General features: G+C 41.6%; 2 protein-coding genes across 2 annotated transcripts; both read left to right on the forward strand.

The window, feature by feature from the left end:
- The first annotated feature begins 4564 nt into the window (after nt 1–4564).
- On the forward strand, nt 4565–7162 carry LOC133154047 (tubulin beta-1 chain). Its single transcript, XM_061278434.1, has 4 exons — nt 4565–4697; nt 5581–5689; nt 5761–5871; nt 5975–7162. Exons 1-4 carry the CDS (start codon nt 4641–4643, stop codon nt 7033–7035), a joined length of 1338 nt encoding a protein of 445 aa, XP_061134418.1. The 5' UTR covers nt 4565–4640; the 3' UTR covers nt 7036–7162.
- A 5930-nt stretch (nt 7163–13092) lies between these two features.
- Nucleotides 13093–16085, forward strand: LOC133154349 (tubulin beta chain-like). The gene is made up of 4 exons (XM_061278978.1): nt 13093–13246; nt 14477–14585; nt 14650–14760; nt 14862–16085. Exons 1-4 carry the CDS (start codon nt 13190–13192, stop codon nt 15917–15919), a joined length of 1335 nt encoding a protein of 444 aa, XP_061134962.1. The 5' UTR covers nt 13093–13189; the 3' UTR covers nt 15920–16085.
- Nucleotides 16086–16475: the final 390 nt, after the last annotated feature.

The raw sequence follows: 16475 nt of genomic DNA on the forward strand, positions 1-16475 counted from the left end.
ATCTATAAAATAAATAGCAGAGTTTATTTGTGAGTTTGTGTGCTGTCTTTTTTATATTAAGCATTGACTACTTTTGTTGTTGTTATTAATCAATATTTTTCTCTTTTGGGGTTTTGAACAGTCCTGTGGGAACTGTGTCTCATGATCTCCAATAGGTATAAAATAAATGGACCTCTTAAAATTGAAATAATCTCAAACTGCTTTCTCAGATAAATTATTTACTTATCAAAGACACTCGTTCCAGAACAAGCAATTCCATATTACAATTATAAAATGATTCAGAATTTACATTAATTAACTGAAACTAGCAGCTTAGGATTCCATTGGGTTGGTGCAATAAAAACCGTGTTGATTTCTGTCGGTCGATGGGACATATCCTCATCTGGAATGATCTCAGGAGTGATTGTCTCCACTGTTCACGTCATCATCCAGGTGCCATCTACACTGTCACGTCACAAGAGTGTGAGGACAAAGCGGGAAAGAACAGACTTAAGACAAAAGAAACTTCCAGGACATACTTGGGCGTGGGGGCCAACACATCTTTCCCATGAGTGGATCAGCTCCACCATGGACATTACCTGGCTTGTGTCAAGGTTCTGTACAAGATTCCGGAAGGCTGAAAATCCATATATTAACCAGAACACTTATCCATTGGAAATGATTGGCGGAAATTCTTCAAATCGGTGTAAGCGTGTTCTAGTTCCTGCAAGTATCCAGCAACTACATCGGCATTCCATTCCACAGGCCACACTCGACCAATTCATCAATTGCATGCAATGGAAATGGGTTTTACTCAGTGAGAGAGACAGATGGCGATCCCACCAGATACACACATGCACATACACACTCACACACACAGGGAGAGAGACAGCGAGAGAGATATTAGGCATGAACCGACCTATTGACATGCAGGTAAAAGAAACAAAAATGTGGCTACCGCATGTGGGTGTTATTTTAACACATCTTATATAAATGTCTATTCATCATGTTTCTTTCCCACGCAAACCATTGTGTTTTTATTACGGGTGTAACGATACATCGATACACATCGATTAATCGATATAATGCTCTACGATTTATTGGCATCGATGCTAAAGGTAAACATCGATTTATATCGCCGTGTTTGACCTCGGACATTAGACGCGACTTTATTTTGAAATCCAGTTCATTGTTGCTTGCTTCCTCTTTCCGGGAGCAGTGCGCCCGGCGTTGTTGTGTTGTGAGCAGAGCACGCACGTGAAAGGGGAGTCGACAACTAGTACGCGGCTCCTGGGCTGGTGCTATGGCTAGTGTCCAAAAAGACGAGGAAATTTGCTCCCCTTTAGGCTTCAAGTCATTCGTTTGGAAGCACTTTGGATTCCAAAGAAAAGATGGCTCAACGGACAAGACACGTGCAGTTTGTAAATCCTGCCATGCGGTGATCAAATATTCAGGGAGCACAAATCTCGCCGCACATTTAAAGAAAAAACACGACATCAAAGTTCAGTGTTAAAGTAAGCAATTTGTATACTACAATACTCTTGTAATTTCCTAAATAAAGAGTTTGCAGTACCTTGTTGGTTTTGCGTATGAATTGTTATAAATCAGGATATTGTTCTATATTTTTCATTAAAAAATATATATATATATATCGATCGTAGAGCACTATATCGCGATACATCGTGAATGAATCGCAGCAGGCTTTAAGATATCGGCAAATATCGTATCGTAGTTCTTTGTATCGATATTATATCGTATCGTGACAAAACCCGCGATTTACACCCCTAGTTTTTATCTTATTTTACAATGGAGTAGCTGTAGGTGTAACCTGCATTCAACACAAAGTATGCCCTGACATTCTGACACACTTGGATGCGGTTTGTGTATTGTGTGTGTGTGTGTGTGTGTGTGTGTGTGTGTGTGTGTGTGTGTGTGTGTGTGTGTGTGTGTGTGTGCGTGCGCGCGTGTGTGTGTGTGTGTGAGTGTGTGTGCGTGCGTGCGCGTGTAGGTTTATGGGTGTGCGTGTAAGTGTGTGAATGTGTGTGTCAGTTTGCAGCAGAATGTGGGCTTGGCTGAATGCTGTTGAATTATAGACACAGTAACTTGATCCAAGTGAATCAATGGTTCTCTTAGCTAACATACTGCACACGAGCACAGCTGTTCCACATGTCTACCCTACAACTGTCCCCATACAATTCCATTGTTCCCACACAATGTTCAAATAAACAACAGTAGAGTCCATCACGGCCAAATTTAAACGAACAAAAACTGCAGTGTTGCAAGGTCATGGATGGGGATATTTGTTTTGTCGCACGATTACAGTGCACAAATACTACTCGAGCCATTTATGTAGCATTGAGACATGGGCCCTGGCAGAACCAATTACTATGAAGCTACACAGCCAGTATTTTTTCATTTTGAGAATTTTGACCTTGACAGAACAGATTACCCAGATTTATATTAGAATGAAAGTTTCAATGTTCTTGTTATACCCCTCCAATGCTGAGAGATAGCACATTAAAGAAACCACTGATGTAAAAAATACTAAGCATTGTAAAATATAAAGTCTAAGTATTTTGTAGTGAACGGTATATGTAAACAATAAAATAGTGCTAATAAATCCACTAGTGCTCATAATTGTTTATCAATCCAAATTTCAGGAATCCCTCCTTAATTTATAATTATTACTTTGCACCGCTCATCACTATTCATTTTAAACTCCTCTTCCCCAATGATTTATGGTTTTGATACATTAAAACGGCATGTTTTTGAATAAAGAATTACTGCCCACGTACAGGATCAATTCAGGGTGTGTCTATGTGAAGCAGAATAGCATCTGTTTCCTCTCAAGTATTGATCTGACTGAGTGCTAATGCCGCAGTCTTCTGACAAATGCTGAGTCATAGGAAGTACCTCCAGTTCAATATGGCAGTGTAGAGACATCTTCTTTAATGAAAGGATATCCAGCAGATGAGCTTCATCCTGGTTTTGTTCATTCGTTAAGAATGTCTTCATTCTTTTGATTGACGATTGAACAGACATGCATTAAAGAGGAAGTAGACCAAAATCTTAGACTGGCAACAATTGTTCAGTTATGGTTAAAATAAAATGCATAAAAGGTGCAAGCAAAAAAAAAGGGATATACAGAAAGATTTGTGCTGGAGGCGCTGAGATCCAAGGTCAGAACAAGAGGCTTGGGAGTGAGCATTCTCCTTGGACTAATATTTTCAATTCACAGAAATTGTTTTTCTTGTTTGAATTTGAATATCAAATTAAAGTTGCTTCAAACAGATGGGGTCAAACGTCAGATTAGTATATACACATTCTACAAGAAACTAAGAAATAAAACACTCCATCACTGTTGTGAATGTTGTTTAGCACAGTGGTTTGTATTGAAAAATGTAAAACATTGATCAATGTTCACAATTTCGGTAGCTGGTGGAAGTTGTTCATGGAAAAAAAAAGAATAACTTGTACCCAAAAGTATTTTAGTATTCAACACAGCAATTGTAATCGTTGCCATGTTGAAACCTGAATCACGCTTGGTTTCAATGGAAGATATCAGAAAATTGTGGGTCTTGTGTTTCTCAAATTTTAAACTTGCACTCCCATAATGGAAAATATGCTTGTTTGAAAAGAGGAAAGTATGTACTATATAAGAGCTAACTGCACCTGAGAGACATACATACTACAGCTCATTCTCTCAGTGACATTGTCATGGAGAAAGCAGGTCTTTGTGTGTCCCATTAGACACAAGAGAAGCAAGAAGCGTGACCTACATAACATGTGTGGTGTAAGTGTAAAGAAACACACTCAGACTGACATATAGATTTTTAATATTCATACAGTCCTATATGTAGTGTACCAATCCAAGTTGATTTCAGTCAATACTTCGCAACAGTTTAAAATCCAGTGATAATGAATAACATGCATAAATACTGTCCTAAATGCTGCAATGTCTGTATGGAAAGCTCATACTGCTCGTTTTATGCATAGAATTCTTCCAATAGTGTAGAAAAATCATCGTCATAGCGACAAGGCGTCAACCTGAGAGAAATCTCCTCCCATCCCCCCTCGGTCCTTGGAAACTGACCATAGCAACATACGTAGCATTAGTAAATGCCACATGTTCTCGAATCTAAAGCAAACTAACCATTTAAAATGAAATGTGGCTGTAATGACATTGTTCGACGGAAATGTTAAATATTCTTTTCTCCGGCCATGTTGTATTTGGGTCAGCTGTTTGATTTTGTTTATCCCATTAGTTATTTTAAATTGTTTCTATGTTAAATGATACAATATTAAACAGACTGAGACAGCCCACAATTTAAAGATACATTTCATATGGCTTGACGGTTTTGTTCAATTTTGCCATCTCATCATGGTTGCAGTCGCCTGACTTATCCACGCACGCAAGCCGGTGAAACTTGGAGAAGAATGATTGCGAGAAATCTGTCCAATGGAGTAAAGCCTAGATTAAATTCCATTGGTTGGGACTGGTGAGTGTCAAGATTTTCTTTTAGAAGTGTCCAATCAACCATTGACGACTGGATTTAAGGGCGGGTCTTATTACTATTATAAATAGGGGCGTTCCGCCATTGTACGCGCACTTCCAACAAGCCGAAGAGCAGCTGAGCAGTGTACTTTCTAAATTTGACAAAATGAGGGAAATTGTGCATCTTCAGGCTGGCCAGTGTGGAAACCAGATTGGTGCCAAGGTGAGTGACCATTTTCCGGGGCTGGAGGTTCCAAATTGTTTTTAAAGTGCCGTTTAAACAGCGTTTCTTCTCCTGTAATTGTTGCTTTGTGCCTGTTGGTGTCCTAGAAACCACACCCTAGGATTATCAACGTGTCCTACTTTGAGTATTTCTGTATAACGGTAACTCTAGCTGTCCTCTGAAAATCGCAATGATTTTATTTGTATTAATAAAACCCTAGTCAGATTATATTTCGACGGTATATATATATTTTTTTTCCAGTTTCCTCTTACCACCACCCTCCTTGAGACACACACATTTTATTTTGTAACGTGTTGGATGCTGAAATTATAATTGGGAGAATTAAATATCGATTAAGATCACTGACTACGTAAACCTTTTCTTGAAAAGTGTAATATACACACTTTTACCACTACAATGGAGGAGGAAATGAAATTAAGATGTGCGTTACGCACACCGTGATTTCAGTCGATGAATGTGACTGAACGTTTTGCAAGTTAATAAATTCGCGTTTGCAACGTGCATATTTTGTAGGATTTCTTCTAGAAGCGCGATGAGGCCTACACCGCATTGCGTCTCGAGCTGGGCCCGGCATCTGCTGGGAGTGGGCTGTACTGGCGGTTGATGACGTAATGCCATATTTTAAAATGGGGTGTCAGCCAATAAGGACTCAGGGCGCGCCCGCGTTCAAGTCCATGGCGGGAAAACAAGTTATAGCCATTTTATTTCGACGTGATCTCATTTAGTTAATATCCCCTTTAGTGAATTATAGAAATTACTTTTTCTGTTTTAGTGCAAATGTGTACGTGGGTATTTTGGAACTAGAGGTTTAATTTTATTGCCAAATATGTGCGATTAAGTGTTAACCTTTTCGTCTTTTTAGTTCTGGGAGGTGATTAGTGATGAGCATGGCATTGACCCAACTGGTACTTACCACGGTGACAGTGATCTTCAACTGGACAGGATCAATGTCTACTACAATGAAGCTTCAGGTAAAATCTAATATATGTTTATCTTGTGGTAATAACTGCCAATATATTTATATACATCACTGCTTTCATAGGTGGAAAATATGTTCCCCGGGCTGTGCTTGTTGACCTGGAGCCTGGCACAATGGACTCTGTGAGGTCTGGACCTTTTGGTCAGGTTTTCAGACCAGACAATTTTGTCTTTGGTAAGATATTGGAATTGGTTCACTATTTTTGTGTGTTCTGGCAGTCATAAGTATGGAGTGATTATTTTCATTTATTTTACAACCCCCCCCACCCCTCTTACAGGTCAGAGTGGTGCTGGTAACAACTGGGCTAAGGGTCATTACACAGAAGGTGCAGAGCTGGTGGACTCTGTCTTGGATGTGGTGAGGAAAGAGGCTGAGAGCTGTGACTGCCTGCAGGGTTTCCAGCTCACACATTCATTGGGTGGTGGTACCGGCTCCGGAATGGGCACTCTGCTCATCAGCAAAATCCGTGAAGAGTACCCAGACCGCATCATGAACACCTTCAGCGTGGTGCCTTCTCCCAAAGTATCAGACACGGTGGTTGAGCCCTACAACGCGACGTTGTCTGTCCACCAGCTGGTAGAGAACACAGATGAGACCTACTGCATCGACAATGAGGCTCTGTACGATATCTGCTTCCGTACCCTCAAGCTCACCACTCCCTCCTACGGTGACCTTAACCACCTGGTTTCTGCCACCATGAGCGGTGTCACCACCTGCCTCAGGTTCCCCGGACAGCTCAACGCTGACCTGCGCAAACTGGCTGTCAACATGGTGCCCTTCCCCCGTCTGCACTTCTTCATGCCAGGCTTTGCACCCCTCACAAGCAGAGGCAGCCAGCAGTACAGGTCCCTCACTGTGCCTGAGCTCACCCAGCAGATGTTTGATGCGAAAAACATGATGGCCGCCTGTGACCCACGCCACGGGCGCTACCTGACCGTTGCTGCCATCTTCCGTGGCCGCATGTCCATGAAGGAGGTAGATGAGCAGATGCTCAACGTGCAGAACAAAAACAGCAGCTACTTTGTCGAATGGATCCCCAACAACGTCAAGACCGCAGTGTGTGACATTCCCCCTCGTGGCCTCAAGATGGCCGCCACCTTCATTGGCAACAGCACAGCCATCCAAGAATTGTTCAAACGTATCTCTGAGCAATTTACGGCTATGTTCAGGCGCAAAGCTTTCCTCCACTGGTACACAGGTGAGGGCATGGATGAGATGGAGTTCACAGAGGCAGAGAGCAACATGAATGACCTGGTGTCAGAGTATCAGCAGTATCAGGATGCTACTGCTGAGGAGGAGGGAGAATTTGGTGAGGATGAGGAAGAAGAGATGCCCTAATTCCCTCTGCCCCCCCTCTCTTGCATTTCTTTTGAAAGCTCAATTTCCAATTCCTACTGTTGAAAGTCTGTTCCAGTTTTCAGTGTTCTGTCTGCTGTCAATAAAGGTTCTTGTGCATACTCCCAAATTATTTCTCTTGTTGCTTTTGTTCAAATTAGCTCTTGGTAATGTGGTTAAAGTTAACTATATGAACAAATTCTGTCAGTTAAATTATATTCTAACTTTCAAACATGCACCTGGTTAAACATAACAATAAAAGTTCATCAACTTTTACCAACCTGATTAACAGTGTAAATTCGAATTGTACTTTGTACTACTGTTCCTATTTTGTACTATTTGGCATTTCCCGATTGCTTTATGTATAAATCATCGTGCAAATTTTATTAACAATCAATTAGGGATGAAATGTAGATTTTTTTAAAGAAAAACTTTCTGAATATCAGACTATAATTTGCTTTTGTTCCTTGTAATTTTAGCATGTCTTGGCCATGGATACAGTAGTTTGCTTACAGTATAAGGAATGATATCAGTGTTTACTTTCAGAATTATTCCTCTGTCAGAGTATTTTCAACTGATCAACTGTTGTGTATGGGCAGTTTATATTGAATTATTTCCCAACTCAAGTGAAAAATAATAGTTCTCTCCCACTTGGTAGCATATGGGATTAAAATTAGGAGTAGCATGTGATAGTAGCTGTCGGGTTTTGGTCACTAGGTGGCAGCGTAGGTCAAATTATCTTAAAATAGTATGTGCCTGCATACCTTATTGGCCCAAATGTAAGACGACCCCCTCTTTTTCAAGACTTTTTGAACACCAAAATTTTAATTTTATACAGAAAATCATTACAGAACATCTGAAACGAATGATTATAACAATATATTCGAGAGAAAAAGCATGTTATTTTGCCTCATTCAAATCATGCAAAAACTGTATCATCTTAATATCTGAACATTTGTAAATGAATGGCTTCTAGTTTTTGAAATGTAAATAAATCAATCTACTGTAATAAAACAACAAAATTGCAATAACTGCATTTACCATCCAAGTGAAGTCTAACCGTCGATGGTCAGCGGCAGGTATTGGGTGTGACCCTTCCGGAAGTCAACAATTTCCTTGGTCTTTTTGACGTTCAGCAGGAGGTTGTTGTCCCTGCACCACGCGGTCAGAAGGTCAACCTCCAACCTGTACTGAGTCTCGTCGCCCTTGGTGATGAGACCCACCAGAGTTGTGTCGTCAGCAAACTTTACTATGCGGTTGTCGCTGTAGGTTGCAGTGCAGTCATGCGTCAGCAGGGTGAAGAGCAGCGGACTGAGCACGCAGCCTTGGAGGGGCCCTGTGCTCAGCGTGATGCTGGCGGAGATTTTGTCGCCAACACGTACCACCTGTGGCCTCTGACAGAGGAAGTCCAGTAGCCAGTTGCAGAGGTAGGTACTGAGGCCCAGCTTGTCGAGTTTGCAGATGAGTCGGTGTGGCACAATGGTGTTGAAGGCAGAACTGAAGTCCACAAACAGCAATCTCACATACGAGTCCCTTCTCTCCAGGTGGGTGAGGGCAGAGCAGATGGCATCCTCAGAGGACCGTTTGGCTCGGTACGCAAACTGGAAGGGGTCTACGGTGGGGGGGAGAACGGATCGGATGTGCTCCATGACAAGCCGCTCAAAGCACTTAATGATGATGGGCGTCAGTGCCACGGGGCGGTAGTCATTGAAGCAGGACGGAGCAGGTTTCTTCGGCACAGGTACGATGGTGGCAGCCTTGAAACACGAAGGGACGATGGCCTGCTGCAGGGAAACGTTAAAGATGTCCGTGAAGACACCCGTCAGCTCCCCAGCGCAGTCCTTCAGCGCTCGACCTGGGATGTTGTCAGGGCCCGCCGCCTTACGGATGTTGATAGCGGCAAGCGCCCTCCTCACACTGGCTCTTTCGATGATGTTATTCAAAGTCAAAGTCAAAGTCTGCTTTATTGTCAACATCTTCACATGCCGAGACACACAAAGACATCGAAATTACGTTTTCCCTATCCCACGGTGACAAGACATATTACACGATAGACACACAAGTAAACAACGCAATATAAAAAAACAAGAAGGCACAAACAATAAATAAGAGTAACAATAAATAATAAATAAATAGATAACACAACGAATAAAAAGCCAGTGTGCATACAGACAGTAAAAGTACAGGACGCTACGCAGAACGGGGAAGCAAGTTCAGGATCCTGACTTCAAAAGAATACATTAGTACACTCAAAAAATCTTTTGTCTTAATTAAAATACATGCATTTAATTGTATCTAGCCTATCTTTTTTTTTAAATGGTATGGCTCTCATGGAAAATTATTTGTAAAAAATGGGCTTGTATGGCTCAGTCTGCCAAAAAGCTTCCCGACCCCTGGTATAGGGGAATTGGCTCGGACGGTTATGCTCTTTTCGGCCCTGGGTGTCGGTCAGAACATAGGAGGGATACAGAATGGTTTAGGGTTTAATATTTCATATTTGATGGATTTAATTTTGTCGTCTATTTTAGGTCCATGGGTAGACCTAACAGACGTCTAGTTTAGGTTATTCTATACACCTAGAATAGACGTCTAAATTAGGTCTATGTGTAGACCTAAAATAGACGTCTAAATGAGGTCTACACATGGACACTTCACCCGGATTAATGGTCGTTTAAAGCAAAGCAATTCAACCTCTGTTCATTATTTATGCAACCTAAAGCTGGTTAATGGTTTATTAATTCATATGTAATGGATTTAAATTTGTTGTCTATTTTAGGTATACCATATTTTTCGGACTAAAAGTCGCTCAGGAATATAGGTCGCATTAGCCATAAAATGCACAATAACGTGAAAAAAAACATATATAAGTCGCTCCGGAGTATAAGTCGCATTTTGGGGGAAATTTATTCGACAAAATCCAACACCAAGAACAGACAATAGGCAACAATAGGCTAAACGATAGGTATGCTAATGTGACATAAACACAAACGAAGAGCTGAGAACGGGCCTGACATAACATTCAGAGTTATTCAAAAAACTATTACATAGATAACACGTTTATAAAACCATCTGTGTCACTCCAATCCATTAAATCCATGGATCGTCCTTTGTCAACAATGGGTGCGGGCCGCTGACGGCGCTTGCACTTCAAAATATTCCACAGGCCCATATAACGATATATAAATTAGATATCAAATAATTATTATATAAGCAAAGATATTATCAAACCATCTGTGTCACTCTAAATCATTAAATCCATCGATCAAATTCCTCATCCTTTGTCAACAACGCCGCGGGTGCGCCCTGACGTCAGCCTCGTCGTTATTCCACAGATCTCGTATATAACTATATATAGCGTTAACAAAGTACAAGGAAAGACGTGGGTTTGGTAAACGGCTCTTTGTTTAACAAAACAAGAGTTCAACGAGCCAACAACTACTGAACTGTAACGATAAAAAAAATATACAAGTTGCTACACGAAATAAAATATATCAAATAACTATAACATAAATAGTTAACCGCCACACAGCCCCAAGCACCGGCGTCAACTTCCAGGCGTGTGGCGGTGTCTGGCACTTCCTGCCACAGAGGTGGAAGAGAGCTCCATAGAAGAGGACCGGGCGTGCGTAAAAGCCATGTCCGAGCCCCATCCACCGTCCCCGGACAGCTACCCGGCCGAGCACCGGCCCCCGACTTCCATCCACGGAGGTGAAAGAGAGCTCCGTAGAGTAGGACCGGCCGTGTGTAAAAGCCATAATAGTTTTTCAAACCTTCTGTGTCACTTCCAATACTTAAATCCTTCAAACTCTTCGTCCTCCGTATCACTTCCAAACAAAGCCGCTAATGATGCCGGTAGTACGTGGGGCCCTTGTCATCTTCGTCATCCCGTGATCAATCTTTGTCGTTTTTGTAAACAACCGCCGCGCCGCGCTGCTGACGTCACTTGAAATTCAAATTACAGTAATCCCTTGCTACATAGCGGGTTGTTTATCGCAATTTTGTGTATAATATTGTGCGGAAATTACGGTAATAATAATAATATGCACACTGTTGGGCAACTTGCTTCCAAAATATAAATAGTTACCATTACTAGTTACCATTCCAAAAAAGTAGTTTCATTTGTAATTTGATTTTCTATACCGCGGGTTGCGGGCATGCGGCAGAGGACACCCCAAACCGGTTGCCAGCCAATCGCAGGGCAGAAAAAGACGAACAATCATTCACACTCCCACTCACATCTAGGGGCAATTTTGAGTCCTCAATCGGTCTACCAAGCCTGTTTTCGGGATGTGGGAGGAAACGGAAGTGACTGGAGTAAACCCACACGGGCACATGGAGAACATGCAAACTCCAGGAGGGCCGAATTTGGAATCGAACCCGCGCCCTCTTAATTGTGAGACAGATGTGCTTCCTTCATAAATGTAACTTGCTGCTAAGGAAAGTAATCATTGCATTACATTTTCAAAATTAAAATCAATTATTGATTGTTTTAGCACGTCTCAATACAGTTCCATTGAGTAGAACAGCATAGACCAGTACTTGGTTGATTTTTTTTTGCGTTGCGCGACGCGTCTCGCTCCCTAAATGCAACAAACGTGTCGCTAAAGACCTTGAGGAAAAAACTGAATGTGAAGCAGCACAAGTAATGTGCCTCATTTCACTGTGAGTAACGGCGACAGTGTTATAACAAATCAAATAGTCATTGAGTAAATCATCGGGAAAACAATAACGGTATTAGTAACAGCGTTAGTTTCAAGGCCGTTAGGGCCAACACTGAATATGCAAATTATAAATTTTTAGGGTTTTGAAAGACTCAACATTCTTTTTATGGTACATTGGGCGGAAGGGCTGTGTTGTTCATTTACATTTAGTTAGGGGATAAACATGTCTAAAAATAAGGGTGATGGAATACTCCTCAAAAACAGAGCTGGGAAAATACATAGAGATGCTAGTCATTGTCACCCTATCTATACTTCGCAAAAAGTTGTGTCGACATTTAAACTTGATATGTTGAATGACAATTTATCTACGGTGACAAATTATCTTTCATTATTTGTCTTTTTGTCCAAATTTACCTAATGAACCTAGTAAAGTGAATACAATGTTATTGATGTATAAATTGACATTTTGTGTCTGTTTAGAATAGCGATCAATTTATGAAATTTCTCATCCCCTCACTGTGGAGACCTTTTGCGACCTTTTGATTTGAATTCATAATGCAAAGGTCCACATTGGCATGAAAGTACCATTAAGTCAGTGAAATACATTTATCCTAAGGTTGCTGCATATGAAAGTAGATTGAAATACAGTGGAGCCTGGGTTCCGTTCCAGAAAGCTGTTCGAGAAGTGAATCATTCGAATTCCGAATCATATTTTCCCATTACAAATAATGGGAAAAAAAAAAATCCGTTCGAATTTTTTGTTCGAATACCGATTTGTTCGAGAACCGGGGGTTTGAAAACCAAACCTCCACTGTAATTTGCAAAAATTGCACAAATTCTAATTCCATTTTTTTTTTTCAGCAGAAAGCCAGTCAGCAGAAAGCAAGTCAGACTGTGCCTTTCTGAGTAATCACAGAACTCTCTACTTGTAAAAACAACAGAGCTTTCCAAAGGACGCAGTGGTTAAGCACAATGCTAAGCTGCAGCTAATATGTTTAATTCATATTAAACTGGGGGAGTTCTTTTTCCTTTACACAAATAAAGGATGGACTTAACTAGGCCTCCAGTTCACATTTTAATTTATTTCAAAGTACGCTTACAATTGCACACTGCACTTCTGTTGTGATATTCAATGGATGTAACAGGTGAAATAAATGAAAGATGAAAGCTTTAAATATATATTATATAAATAAGCGCTGTTATTTTTTGTGGCTCCCAACTATTTTTTTGGGGTAGAAAAGGAGGCAAATGGCTCTTTTGATTAAAAAAAAAAAAAAAAAAAGGTTGCAGCAGGAGTGACGACACCAACAGCGACCCCCAAGTACGTGCTTTGTCTGTCAGTCTCAACCATTAACTGCGTACTTTCAAAAGAAAGGAGGCGGGGTTGCGTTTCAGAGACATAAAACCCATTGCACTGGGGCTTCGCGAGACCAGTCACCAGTCAGCAGACTATCCTTGAACTTTTGAGACACAGTATATTTGGACACATCAGCGAAATGAGGGAAATTGTGCATCTCCAGGCTGGTCAGTGCGGGAATCAGATTGGTGCCAAGGTTTGATGTTACCTGTTTTTATTTTTGTCGTTATCTATTTATGTTTGAGGCCTATCTTAATTTAAAACATAATTGTTCGTATTTTCCGTCATTAATTGTGGTTTATATTTACTCCCTGTCAAGCCTGCCTTTCCATTGTAACGGCAAATAATAGTACGAGCCAACGACGCTTCCAGTGCACAATGTTGCCCGGAAATTGCAAACTTTTGGGAACAAGGGTACACTTTGGATTGAAGCTTTATTCATCGCAAACGTTTTGCTCCAAGGCATCTGTCTTGGATGTACATTTAATGTCGCCACTCTTGTAATGGGATCACTTCGTAAGTTTGCAAGTTGGCTCCTGTTAAACGGTATGGTCATGAGTCCTGGGGTTTGTTTGTAGGCTTTCAAGTGTTCGGTGAACCTTTTTTTTGGTATATTTCAAGGCCAGTTCACTTATTAGAATGTTCTCCCTTTAAATGTTACGTAAAGGTGCTATTAGAATATTGCGCACGTTTTTATGTAATTGGAAACATGCTTTGAGTTACCAAGAGCTCTTTGTCATAACTTTGAAGAAAATACAGCTGTGTTTATGATTTTGAAAATTCTTTGAAGTTTTTTTTCCATGTTTGGTAGCATTATGTCTACAACTAAAGTATGTTTTTTTTTTTTTTTTTTTTTAAACCACAAACATAGTAAGGGTTAGGAAATGGAGTTCAATGCGTATTCACCATTTGTTTTGTTTTGAAAATTCTTTGAAGTTTTTTTTCCATGTTTGGTAGCATTATGTCTACAACGAAAGTATGTTTTTTTTTTTTTTTTAAACCACAAACATAGTAAGGGTTGGGAAATGGAGTTCAATGCGTATTCCCCATTCGTTTTAGTGTAGACCAGGGGTCACCAACGGGGTGCCCGCGGGTACCAGGTCGCCCGTGAGGACCACATGAGTCGCCCGCAGGACTGTTTTAAAATTAGCTCAAATAGCGGCACTTGTCACCGAGATGCATCCATTTATTTTACAGTCAAACCTCGGTTTTCGAACGTCCTGGTTCTCGAACAAATTGGAATTCGAACAAAAAACTCGAGATATTTTTGCTTCGGTTGGTGAACAAAATTCGGAGGTCGAACCGCGCGGGATGAGCCGGGAGGACCCAAGAAAACCCTTGAAAGGGATTAAAAAATTTCCGTTATTTGTAATTGGATATTGACTATCCTGGTTTTAGGAGTGTTCATGTCTTTTTTGTGTTTTAGTTTTGGGAGGTGATCAGTGATGAGCATGGCATTGACCCAACTGGCACATACCAAGGTGACAGTGACCTGCAGTTGGACAGAGTCAATGTGTACTACAATGAAGCTTCAGGTAAGATCTATTTAATTTGTGGTAATGACAGCCAAAATATTTACACACCTCACTGCTTTCATAGGTGGAAAGTATGTTCCTCGGGCTGTACTGGTTGACCTGGAGCCAGGCACAATGGACTCTGTGAGGTCTGGACCCTTTGGTCAGATTTTCAGACCAGACAATTTTGTCTTTGGTAAGATATTGGAATTGTTTTACGCCAACGCTATTTTTATGTATTCTGCTCAGGATGTATTTTCATGTTTTTTTTAAAAATGATTTTCCAACTTCTTACAGGTCAGAGTGGTGCTGGTAACAACTGGGCTAAGGGTCATTACACAGAAGGTGCAGAGCTGGTGGACTCTGTCTTGGATGTAGTGAGGAAGGAGGCTGAGAGCTGTGACTGCCTGCAGGGTTTCCAGCTCACACATTCATTGGGTGGTGGTACCGGCTCCGGAATGGGCACTCTGCTCATCAGCAAAATCCGTGAAGAGTACCCAGACCGCATCATGAACACCTTCAGCGTGGTGCCTTCTCCCAAAGTATCAGACACAGTGGTTGAGCCCTACAACGCGACGTTGTCTGTCCACCAGCTGGTAGAGAACACAGACGAAACTTTCTGCATCGACAATGAGGCTCTGTATGATATCTGCTTCCGTACACTGAAGCTCACCACACCCTCCTATGGCGACCTTAACCATCTGGTCTCTGCCACCATGAGTGGGGTCACCACCTGCCTCAGGTTCCCCGGACAGCTCAACGCTGACCTGCGCAAACTGGCTGTCAACATGGTGCCCTTCCCCCGTCTGCACTTTTTCATGCCTGGCTTTGCGCCCCTCACTAGCAGAGGCAGCCAGCAGTACAGGGCCCTATCTGTGCCTGAGCTCACCCAACAGATGTTTGATGCGAAAAACATGATGGCCGCCTGCGACCCACGTCAAGGGCGCTACCTGACTGTTGCTGCCATCTTCCGTGGCCGCATGTCCATGAAGGAGGTGGATGAGCAGATGCTCAACGTGCAGAACAAAAACAGCAGCTACTTTGTCGAATGGATCCCCAACAACGTCAAGACCGCAGTGTGTGACATTCCGCCTCGTGGCCTCAAGATGGCCGCCACCTTCATTGGCAACAGCACAGCCATCCAAGAGCTCTTCAAGCGCATCTCTGAGCAATTTACAGCCATGTTCAGGCGCAAAGCTTTCCTCCACTGGTACACAGGCGAGGGCATGGATGAGATGGAGTTTACAGAGTCAGAGAGCAACATGAATGACCTGGTATCAGAGTACCAGCAGTACCAGGATGCTACTGCTGAGGATGAGGGGGAATTCGGTGAGGATGATGAAGATATGGCTTAGACTCCAGCAATTTAATTCATATGACACTTGTCCCAAGTCTTCAGGTTTCATTGCTGACAAGTCAGATTTTGTGTATCATTGAAATAAAAGCTCACTTTACATAGTGTGGCAAGATTTTTGAAATTCTCAAGTTTTCCCTTAACACAAACTTATGAAACGTATGTGCCTTATTTACTATCAATAAAACAGGACAATATGATTGAAATAAAAGGCGTGCTTCTTTGGGTCAAGCAAATTTGTCTACACACAATCACCAAGACTAGTTGGCAGTGCATTATTTTGTTAGTAATGTCGAACTGAACTATATTGACTACTCAAATGCAACTCGATGCAAAATTCATAAACTACAATACGGCGATGCTGACGCTTAGGAATTGTAATTTCGGCAGTGGTCAGTAGGTGACAATGTTGGCAAAAATTTTCCAACATGGCGCAAGTAAGGGGCCCTTGAGGCAAACGCGAGTACGTATAGGCACACTTTAAGCTGCTGACCCCAACTCCAAGCTTTCTTTTCCTCCAAGTCGTGAAATGCAACCGACTTTGCCAAAACATGGAG

Source organism: Syngnathus typhle, linkage group LG5, assembly GCF_033458585.1.
Source record: "Syngnathus typhle isolate RoL2023-S1 ecotype Sweden linkage group LG5, RoL_Styp_1.0, whole genome shotgun sequence".
Taxonomy (NCBI): domain Eukaryota; kingdom Metazoa; phylum Chordata; class Actinopteri; order Syngnathiformes; family Syngnathidae; genus Syngnathus; species Syngnathus typhle.

Coding starts and splice junctions, on each gene's coding strand:
- LOC133154047 (XM_061278434.1), top strand. CDS start 4,641: ATGAGGGAAATTGTGCATCTTCAGGCTGGCCAGTGTGGAAACCAGATT. Junction 4,698..5,580: donor GAAACCAGATTGGTGCCAAG/GTGAGTGACCAT, acceptor TCGTCTTTTTAG/TTCTGGGAGGTGATTAGTGA. Junction 5,872..5,974: donor ACCAGACAATTTTGTCTTTG/GTAAGATATTGG, acceptor CCCCTCTTACAG/GTCAGAGTGGTGCTGGTAAC.
- LOC133154349 (XM_061278978.1), top strand. CDS start 13,190: ATGAGGGAAATTGTGCATCTCCAGGCTGGTCAGTGCGGGAATCAGATT. Junction 14,586..14,649: donor GTACTACAATGAAGCTTCAG/GTAAGATCTATT, acceptor CTGCTTTCATAG/GTGGAAAGTATGTTCCTCGG. Junction 14,761..14,861: donor ACCAGACAATTTTGTCTTTG/GTAAGATATTGG, acceptor AACTTCTTACAG/GTCAGAGTGGTGCTGGTAAC.